Genomic DNA, 11,418 nt, shown 5'->3' with positions numbered 1-11,418 from the left:
TACACACACACATATTATACATATATAAGAGAGAGTATACTTATATATACATATATACTAAGAGAGAGAGTATACACACACACGCACACACACACATATTATACATATATAAGAGAGAGTATACTTATATATACATATACATATATACTAAGAGAGAGAGTACATATATATACACACATATATTATACATATATAAGAGAGTGTATACCTATATATACTTATATAAGAGAGAGTATACTTATATATACATGTATACTAAGAGAGAGAGAGTATACATACACACACACACATATTATATACATATATAAGAGAGAGTATACTTATATATACATATATACTAAGAGAGAGAGTATATATATATACACACATATATTATACATATATAAGAGAGTGTATACCTATATATACTTATATAAGAGAGAGTATACATATATAAGAGAGAGTATACTTATATATACATGTATAGTATAAGAGAGAGAGTATACACACACACATACATACATTATACATATATAAGAGAGAGTATATATACACACACATATTATACATATATAGAAATATATTATATATACATATATTATATATATATACATATATTATACATATATAAAAATATATTACATATACACATATTATACATATATAATACATATAAAAAATAAAAAGAATAAAAAAAAATAAAAAATACTATTCCGGGCCATGCCGGGCCCGGACCAGGCACAAAAAAGGCGGCCCGGGTTTCCGGCCCGGGCCCGGGCCCGACCGGGCCCGGGCCGGGCCCGGGCCGGCGGGCTTTTTGGACACCCCTAATGCGCGATCGATTGCCGAGAGAATCAACATTTTAAATCCTTCTCTCTCTCTTCCCAGATATAAAATGTCTAACAAACCCAAAACTACGAAGTTATAAGAAAAGCGAAAGATCAAATAAAAATCGGGAAGAAAAGGGGAAAACGGAAAAAGAAAACCGAGGTGAGCGAAAAGATGACGGTGAACTGTTTGTTCTGTGCGTGCATCGATCAGGCGAGCATCGGCGTTGTGGAGCGCTGGGGCCGCTTCCTGAGGCTGGCCTCCCCTGGATTCCACTGCTTGAACCCCTTCCTCGGCGAATGCCTCGGTGGATCCCTCTCCACTCGCATCAGCGCCCTCGACGTCAAGATCGAGACCAAGACCAAGGTCCTCTCTTTAGCTCCCTAATCCTCTAGTTCTTCCTCTTCTCACCCTAAAAGCCTAACCTAATTCTTGTGTATCTTTCTATTTAGTCTTCATCTTTTATTCTCTAGATCTTTCTCTCCCTAAGTCTATTTCAATTTTGAGATTATGATTATCTTTTATTACACTTAATTTTGTTCATTTCGACCTAATTCCTCTGTCAACAATTCCACCGTAATCTCGTAATTCTTGCTATGTGATTAGTTGCTTAATCCTAACCCTAGCTCTAATATTCAATAATCTCTCCAATAAAACCCTAACCCTAATTCATCTAGCCCAAACCCCTTATTTTGTTAAATTCTTTTTCTTTGATTGTTAATAAATTTGTTCATGTGGAGTTAGTGATCTAGACACTCTTTAATTGTCTTAAAATTGAATTAGAATCTCGATTTCCCTTATTTGTATACCAAAGTCCTCTTCTGCCCCTAAAACCTAACCCTAACCCCAATTCTTGTACTAATCATGTTTCAATTTAAACCTAATCCAGGATCCTGTAATTCTTCGATATCTTTAATTCTCCAGTCTATTTCAGTTGTGAAATTGGTGAATTATCTTGATTTTTGCTGATTTTGTTCATGTAGGCTTATTCGTTCAGGCACTATTATATTGAGATTTCTCTATTTATTTCTAGGGCTACTTTGGGGATTGATCTCTGAGGCATCTTATTCTTAATATTAAAAATTTGTTGTTTCTTTCTGAAAAAACAATTGAAATCTCCCTTGATCTCTAATTTAATCCAATCTGTAATCCTGTAATTGTTATTCTATTCAATTCCATCATCTCTTTCAATTTTTGAACTTTAGGTCTTTGCTGATTTTTGCTAGCTTAACCTAGTTCACATAAGAATTGTAGCTTTGGCTACAATATGCTATCTTGGTCATTGATTTTACCTTCTCTTGATTTTTGGCTTGCTGGACTTAGATAACGTCTGTAATATGTAGATTGAATGTGTTTAGCAGGGCATGTAGCACGTGTTTGATTAATTTAACTCTTCATATGACATGATTAGAAACATGCTTTTGGGTGAATATTCCATGTACTAAGATGTTTTTCTGTATTATTCCTGTAGGATAATGTTTTTGTCCAGCTCGTCTGTTCGATTCAGTTTCGAGTTGTTAAGCAAAATGCTGATGATGCATTCTATGAGTTGCAGAACCCCAAAGAGCAGATTCAAGCCTATGTTTTTGATGGTAGTCTCTTAGGATTTTATGGGGTTTCTTTTTTCTAGTGCTGATGTATCTATTAAGTTGAGAATGTTTCACTTTTGGTCTTGTTGTAGTGGTTCGTGCCCATGTGCCTTTGATGACTTTAGATGAGCTTTTTGAGCAGAAGGGCGATGTGGCTAAAGCTGTTCTAGATGAACTTGAGAAGGTAACCTAAACTTGTAGTGGAGTCTTGGGATCCTCTCAAACCTCCTGATTAGGAATTTGAGAGTGACCAGTTGCATTCTATGAATGGTATTTGAATTTAACCAATTGAATTTGAATGTGCTGGGAATAGTATTTCATTTTGTGTATGTGTCTGTGTGTGTATATATATGTATATGTGTGTGTGTATACGTACATACATACATACTACTTGTCCCATACTGACCTACCTTAATTTATTATTTATGACGACAAAAGATTTAAGTATTGGTTAGTAGATTCAAGTTCCTAAATAATTCTGAATATATCTAAATTTCAGCCTAGAAACTTACCTTCATGCCATCATCTTTTGATTTTTGTTCTCTCCCAATTTAAACTACTCTCTGTGTTGCATAGATACAGGTACGGGTATGGGACACGGTGAATTTATAAAAGGTAGGGTATGGGGACAAGCTGTATAAATATTTATTTACACGTATATTTATATATCGGAATTGATAATTTATATGAGAAAAGGAAGATAATTAGAATTCCTATAAACATTTTTATGTTACTTTTATTATGTGGATTATAAATTGGAACACTAGTTTTTGAACTAGACATCCAAGTGACCATTCAAAATTATAATTTAGATCATGGTCTATGTCCAACGAGTTTCATGAAGTGGATGTGAAGTGTAGGATATGTGTCCATAAAATGTGTGACAAGTGTTTCAAATTAAAACATGTATTGTATAATTGAGTACATGCTCAAATAAATGTATGCATAAGTGCAAGGAGTATCTAGGGAGTTTGGGTACGGGTACGTGTACATGTTGGATATGGGTACGGCTTCAAATTAAAGGAACAAAGGTAATATAGATTACTCTTGAAGCAAACAAAGAATTACCTTCCATTTTCTAGTACGGGTACGTGTACATGTTGGATACGGGTACGGCTTCAAATTAAAGGAACAAAGGTAATATAGATTACTCTTGAAGCAAACAAAGAATTACCTTCCATTTTCTATTAGCATGGTACATTTAAGCATTTACAGAAAATATTATTTTAACAAAATTTAAATTACCGTCTAATTTTTATTTTTTAGCAACTATTTAATTGGTTTTCTAGTAAATTTATCAAAACAGCTTCTGTTGAACCTAACAATGTGTCAAACTACTCTTGAAAGCAAATAAACAATGTGTCCAAACTACTCTTGAAAGCAAATAAATTTTTTGACGCTTTCCATTTTCTCTTAACCTATAGCTCTATTTTATATCTAGTGAATATTATCTTATAAACTACTTAAATTACTATTTATAAAATAAATCTCTCCTAAATTTTTTTAATTACTTTTATTGAAATTTAAATAGACATACCTAACTGTAAACTTATCCAATTCTAAATATTCAATTGTTAAGATTTAGAAGTGTGCGGTAATATAGTACACAACTATCTAAAAAATAATATAAATAAATAAAGAATATCACGCCAAGAAATTTCTGACATTTTCTCCATCACATCTAGTTTTTACATTAAACTATGTTATCATTTAAAGTAACTGTGCGGATGTTTATAAACTAATTTCTTCTTATTCGAAGGATAGTTTGTGATAAGGATTTGATGACTTCCTTACTCTTCTTTTAGATAGCAATAAAATTTAAAAATAAAAAATAAAAAAAATTAAAACAAGGACTCCAACATAATACAAGCTTAAAAATTCTTTCAGATGTTTTTTTCACTAATTGTCATGTATTATGCTTCTTACTGTTATTATCAATGTTGAAAATAATGAAAACACATGCTCGCCTCTTGATAGTGCAAAACAATGTAACAGACATTGTAGGTTACATGTTCTAGTATTATCTACTTACATATATTTAGTAAATGCAGAATATTCATGATGATTTTAATAAACATAGTCATCATAACTCAAATATATCATCATGACTATCAAACAACATCACAATTTCTCAACCTAAACAAATCATAAACGCTTAGCAACCTATTCGGAAGCACAAGTACGATAAGTTTTATGCAAAACATTAAAGTAAATAATAACACTTTGAGTACTGAATAAAGAAAGTGTTCTCATGTCTATATTACAAATTATATTGAAATAACGTACATTATAGTGAAATAAGAAGTACATTATGTTGAAATAATTTTTTTGGGTAATAATGTAGAGTTATGGCATGCGGGAGTTATTTCAAAAGTTACGTAACACTTGATGTTTCCTAAGTTGTTCAATGTAAAATAACGAGTTATGTAACTAGGGTTTTCAACAGTGGTTATCATTATCTTATACAACATCCACATTTCTTGACTAATGGACTTGGTTGTTAAGATGCTATTAAATTTTGTAAATACTTTATTCCTTGCAAAATTGAATACGTCCAGGGCACATGCATTTTACTAGTATTTTTGTAGTGAATAATTAAAATGACGAAACCTTTGCTAATATATGCTTCGAAATATTTGAACTGTTGAAGACTACATTGTTTCCATTGCTTAATACATTGCTGAGAAAAATCTGATCAACTGGATCGTTAATATGTCATATGGAAATTGAAATACAGAGGAACTAGTAGTGGAATAAAAAATTGTCTTTAATGGTCGTATGCATGCATGCTAGGCACTATTAATTACCTAAATTATAAGGAATAATGTAACAAAGAATCCAACAGAATACATGCTTAAAATGCTTTTGTAGATTTTCATTAATGATCATGTACAGTCTATTCTTCCTTACTGTTATCCTTATCTCATACAAAATTCACATTTCATGACTATTGGACTAGGTTCTTAACATGCTTTCAACCTTTGGAAATACTCTATTCCTAAAAAAGTTGAAGGAAGTCGCATGCATTTTGCTAGTATTTGTTGTGTGAATATTTAAAATAAAGAAAAATTCTTAAACATATTCTTCAAAATGCTTGAAGACTACATTATTTATGTTGTGTCATACATTGTGGATAAAGTCTGTGACTAATTAGATGGTAAATGTGTCACAGAAACTGAACAATGATAAAAACTGTTAGGGTGTTTGGTTAAAGGGTGTTGGAACAACCAATGTAGTTGCACCCGCATTTAGGTGTGTTTGGTTGGATGGTGTTTGAAAAACATATGTAGTTACGAAGATCATGGGTGTTTGGATTGATGTAGTTGGAGCACTATGTTGTTCCAACTACATCTATGCATGTTTAGTTGGATGTTTAATGGCATAGAAAGGTTATTGCAACACTATAATATGCTTAAAATTATGGTGTTGCATCCTTATGAAAATTGTAGAGTATTGCAACAACATGCGTTGCAATTACATGTTAATGCAACATGAGTTGCTATATGCAGATGCTACTAAATTTGTTGTTCAAACACCCTCTAATTAAACACACCCATTGCAGCTAATGTTGTTGCATCTGCATGTAGTTGTAAGTTGTAACCCATGTTGTTGCAACACTACGATTTCAATGCAGTTACAACTCCCTCATTTTTAGCATAATTTGGCGTTGCAACAAATTTTTTGTGTTGCGACGACAACCCATCAAACACGTATAGATGTATTTGGAACAACATAGAAGTCCAACTACATCAATCCAAACACACCTATGGTGTTGCAACTACATTTGTTGTTCCAACACTTGCATACCGAACAAACTTGTTACAGGAAATTTTTCTTTGATGGACATGTACATACGTGTCATGCACTATTAATTAGCTGAAAATCCAAGGAAACAAAAAAAAAAAATTTGAGATTTCTTGTAGATAATCTCCCTATCTACATTAAAACATTTCATACACTTCTAATTCCACAATTATCCTCATGCAAGATCCTCTTAATTCATACAATTACAAAACTTGTCTCACTTGTTATAATTGTTAATCTCATTCTTGGAACCATTTTTTTGTTGCTTCTTATAACCTGGCAATCATGTAAGCCTACATCTTCTCTCTATTTAATAACCAACTCTTAATCTCTTAATTTCTGTCTAACGGTTTTACTTTGCACATTTTTTAGATACTGCAACACCATTTGAACTTGTGATCTTTTAATTATCAACAGTAAAAAGGGAGAATTATGTTTAAAGGTGTGGTGATATTTCTTGTTTCCTTTTGGATCTTATCTTTGTGCAGAGTCCATTTTTATTTCATATCAGAACCAACATTTGCATCTTTACCGTCATTGATGCACTTAGTGCATTAACTTTTTGCATCTTGTTCTCTACTTTGGAGTAAATTTGTATTTAACGTATATGAGTGAGTAATTGAGGATAGTTTTTGTTTTCTCGATTTTTTTATTCCCTCAGTCTATCTAATGTGGAACAATCGAAATCAGGTGATGGGAGCCTATGGTTATAACATAGAGCAGATACTCATGGTTGATATCATACCTGATCCCTCTGTGCGTAAAGCGATGAATGAAATAAATGCAGGTGCATACTCTTCCTTATCATGTGCAGTGAAATATAATTTCCAGTATATAAGTTCTCATGTTTATGCATAATAATCGATAATTTAGCGTTAGTTTTTGTTCTTCTTAGTAGTTCTACGCATTCTCTGTTTCTTTGAAGTGGTATGAATTATATCCAGTTGCTGATTATGGAAGTTTCTGTCAGCATTTTATTGTAATAGTTCTTATTGGTTTTCTTTTCAACCTATTGTTTTCTATCTAGCTAGTGTTATTTGCTAGATTTCATATTTCCGCAAATAGAATGAACTCGCAGCTGCAGGCCTCATTAGTTTTCTTTCTCTTAGTTTCACAAGCATGAGAAATCTGATTTATGATACAGTATGGTGGGAAAAAGGCAAAGGGTTGGGCTGGTATATGGTTAGCAAGCAAAATCTAATACACATTTCTTGTATGCTTCATGGTCTGCCATTCAAGCTGCAACTGTGGCATAATTAACTAGATGATTGGAGAAGCTGGAAAAATATATTATTTTCACAAGTCACGAAATAAGGTGCTCTCCATGGTCATTTTGCACTTTGTCTTTGTTAGAGTGTCAATAAGGGATGGAAATGAACCAAATAGGTAACAAATAGTTCGTTTATTGTCCATAGTATTCGGTTACATTCAATTCCATGGTTCATTTAATAATGAACGAATAGTTTTTATTATTCGGTTCATAAACGAATAGAATATTAACCAATTGTATATTCGATTTGTTTGATTATTAAATATTCTTTTAAGTTTTTCTACTTTTACACTATTACATTATATTATCTTTTATGTTTGTATAATATTATAAATAATGTTTTTATCTAAAACATTATGTCATTAATTTATAAACATATATAATAACTCTTATAGTGAAATATCATAATAACAGTTAAGTAAAACTTTAAAGAAAGGATTTAATAAATTATGTCAAACATAGCTTTTGAACTCATGACCTCGTGTTTAAGAATCTTATGACTAATCAAGTGTGCTAATATGATATTCGTGAACGTTTTAACAAAATTCGAATAATAAACGAATCGAATTTGAACACTCTTTTTCTATTCAACTAGAATTCGGATTTGAATTCAAATTCGTCAAAATTAACCGAATCCGAATCCAAATACTGTGGTGTTCAATTTGAATTCTGTTCATTAGCACCCCTAGTGTCAAGCACTATGATAGAAAAAAATGTTGACAATATGATCTTATTGCATGGCATGGAAATCAAAATGTATTGAAGCAAGAGAGGATTTTCTTGTTGCCAAAGTTGCATGGGTAGGGGTGCGGGTACAGGTACAGGATACATCAAATTTGTGAAAAGTAGGGTATAGGGACACGGCTATAAATATGTATGTTATGTATATTTATATGTATTAAAATTAATAATTTATATAAGATAAATATTTTTTTTTTCATTTACATGAGATCAATATATTATAAATAGATGTGAAGTGTATACATCCAAGAAATGTATGAGGAGTGTTTTAGATTAAAACATATATATACTTGAGTATAAGCTTGAACAATTGTGTGCATATATTCAAGAAGAGTCCATGAACTTTGGGGTACAAGTACGTGTCCGGTACGAGTACGGTTTCCAAATAGAAGTACCCAGGTTACATAGCTTGTTGCTGATATTTAAAAAAACGACTGGTAGATTTCACAGACTTACGATCACGGGTATATGGATGAACATAATCTTGGTATATGAATTATACAGTACATGGGTGTGGAAATCATCACCATATGGTGTATCTAGGTTGTGGATATTACTATGCGTGATGTTATCGTTATTAGATAACATTAGCATGTATTTCCATTTCTTTCTGTTTCACATATGGGTTCTCTGACAGTTTCCATTGCAGTGGTTGCTGCTGAGAGGGTTTGAGTGAGGGGGGAGATCTAAGCATGTGCTTATGAGTGCTTAAAGATCCGTCTCTCCTTTACATTTTTTACAATAGTTCATTTACATACGTTTTGACTTTCCGAGATCTGACATTGGAAGATAAACCGGTTGTTTCAATGTGAACTATGTTAAGTGTTTTTTCTTCCCACACAACTTCTGAGTTTTGGTGTAGCGGAAGGGACATTTGACAGGGCCTTTATAGTCTTTGGAATTGGTTTGCATGCAGGGCTTAGGATCATATAAATTATATGTGCAAAATAGTTTCTTATGTGGGCAGAGGCGGCTGTATTAGATTATAAGTATTATGTCAAATTTTCCATTATTTGTCATGAATTGACGTGCTTATAGAGTCGTATATGGATGTCTATACTGTTTTTTAAAGCAAGTTACCTGTGAATGACTTTTAACCTGCCAATATTTGGCCTTTTTTGTTTGGCTGACTACTTTCAATAAAAAATGTTATCTTGGAATAGTGTTATCTGATTTGAATTATCTGCTGATTGTGCAAATTGGTTCTGGTTCACGTAGTCATGTTTAGATGGCTTGTCAATGCTGTCTGTGCTTGAGGGTATTTTGCTGCATCGGGATTTTGTAATAGTTCTAACAGATAGAGCCAACTCAGTGTTGGGTTTTGTGATTGATTGTTCTAATCTTTAGTTAGCAACTTATCAGTTGCCAACTAAGCGGTCAGTATCAATATCTAATGATCAATTTGTCTCTTGCTCTCGTTTACCTGATTTGAATTAAGGAAGGCATGGTGGGATTCATGACTTGTATCTGTGATGTTACAAATATTTTACCTGACTGACTCCTAGTATGAGTTATGCTCTGGGAAGGATGGTTTCTTTGTTGGTTGTGTTGGATAGACAGCTAGTTAGACTATCAAGAGGAGTTAGATGCGTGGATGTAATGCTACAAAGGCAACTCACTGTTTCAGCAGTAAGGTGTACTTCTTTTTAGGGTGTTTCTTAATTTTGGGCTGTCTATGTTACTTTCATGACCGGACATGAAACTAAGCCAATGCTCTAGGTTAGTAAGAATTACGGAATAATGTTGAACACAGTACAATCATTGGTTTTATTCAGTCAAACTGCAAAGTTGTTCTGGAACTGTAAAGGTCATTTCTGTAGCTGTTCATTGTGGGATATCTAGGGACTCAGGAGTAGTTGAGTTGCATAATGGATGCTATGAGTAGAACCCAGAAAATGTACCAAAAAGACTTCACCATGGGAAATTCTTTTGCTATGAGAATGTAATTCAAATTTCACCACAGTTGAATGCAGAAATTATCAAAAAAGAAAATTTAAGTTATTAACAAGCAATCAGTCTTCTATTTTAGCTTTGTTGTGATGGTGAATGTGCTGGATGGTTGAATCAAGAGAACATAGTGACAGTGTGTTGAATTTCTTAATGCCTGGATTATCTTGGACTACTTTAAGTTATTAAATATTTGTTTTAATCTCTTTATTACTTATAATGAATAAAATGCTCAACTGATACTGTTATATTTGCAGCCCAAAGGCTTCAGCTTGCTAGCGTTTATAAAGGGGAAGCTGAAAAGGTACTTATGGTGAAGAGGGCTGAAGCAGAGGCAGAGGCCAAGTATCTTGGAGGTGTTGGAGTCGCGAAACAACGCCAGGCAATAACGGATGGTCTAAGAAATAACATTCTCAACTTCTCTCACTCCGTGTCTGGAACCTCAGCTAAGGATGTGATGGATCTGATAATGGTCACTCAGTACTTTGACACTATAAAAGAACTTGGGAACGCATCGAAGAACACTACCGTGTTTATACCTCATGGTCCTGGCCACATTAGGGATATAACTGATCAGATACGAAATGGAATGATGGAAGCATCTAGCGGTAATGTTGATCCGTTGGTTCAGTTAGATTAGTAGCTTTGCTAACACAGTTGTTTCAGATGGGCATGTTGGAGATTAGATTAGTAGCTTTTCTACTGGTGGCTTCTGAAGAGCAAGTTTACCAACGCTTTCGTATGATACGTGTTTTAATTTGCTGGGACCTTATCAGTACTTTACTGGTGCGTATATTAGTATAGTACATATACTAGTATAATAAACATGAAAAGTTTATCAGAGCTTTCTGTATATACTACTTCATGCATGTTGAACTTGATCAGAAAATTGCTCATTTCATATTTTCCATTAATAAATAAAGTTTAGGATGCAATTCTTTCTACTCAATTTCTCTGTGTTTTTGCTTTAGAAGGTACTTAATATGTTTTTGACAGAGATATTCTCTTTTTGGTTGTTTTGCTCGAGACCGATTGATGCATAAAGTTCAGTTCAACTTTTGCGACGCTATATTTAGCCTGCTGTCTGTGCTATCGAAAAGTTTCAGAAATTTATGTACAACTTTGTCATGGTAAAGCCTTGGGGTAAATTTGATTAGGCATGGAGAAGCAGAGGCTAAGAAGATTTAAACCTATTATTTTTCCATCATTTGGAAGTGTTGTATGATTTTACCGGACAGTAGAATTGTTTTAAAGCATATA

General features: G+C 33.1%; 1 protein-coding gene across 1 annotated transcript; it reads left to right on the top strand.

Annotated features, from left to right (window-relative positions):
- On the top strand, positions 887-11,107 carry LOC109849557 (hypersensitive-induced response protein 4). Its single transcript, XM_020419399.1, has 5 exons — positions 887-1,173; positions 2,279-2,399; positions 2,489-2,580; positions 6,891-6,987; positions 10,416-11,107. The coding sequence occupies exons 1-5, from the start codon at positions 982-984 to the stop codon at positions 10,796-10,798; spliced, it is 885 nt and encodes a 294-aa protein (XP_020274988.1). The 5' UTR covers positions 887-981; the 3' UTR covers positions 10,799-11,107.

Source organism: Asparagus officinalis, chromosome 7 (genome assembly GCF_001876935.1).
Source record: "Asparagus officinalis chromosome 7, Aspof.V1, whole genome shotgun sequence".
Lineage (NCBI taxonomy): Eukaryota > Viridiplantae > Streptophyta > Magnoliopsida > Asparagales > Asparagaceae > Asparagus > Asparagus officinalis.
Note: the sequence above shows the minus strand (reverse complement) of the source record. Positions and strands in the feature narration are given on the sequence as shown.

Excerpts from the sequence above, each read along its gene's own strand:
- LOC109849557 (XM_020419399.1), top strand. The coding sequence starts at position 982 with ATGACGGTGAACTGTTTGTTCTGTGCGTGCATCGATCAGGCGAGCATC. Across the intron at positions 1,174-2,278 it reads AGATCGAGACCAAGACCAAG|GATAATGTTTTTGTCCAGCT; the intron begins GTCCTCTCTTTA and ends TTATTCCTGTAG. Across the intron at positions 6,988-10,415 it reads GATGAATGAAATAAATGCAG|CCCAAAGGCTTCAGCTTGCT; the intron begins GTGCATACTCTT and ends TTATATTTGCAG.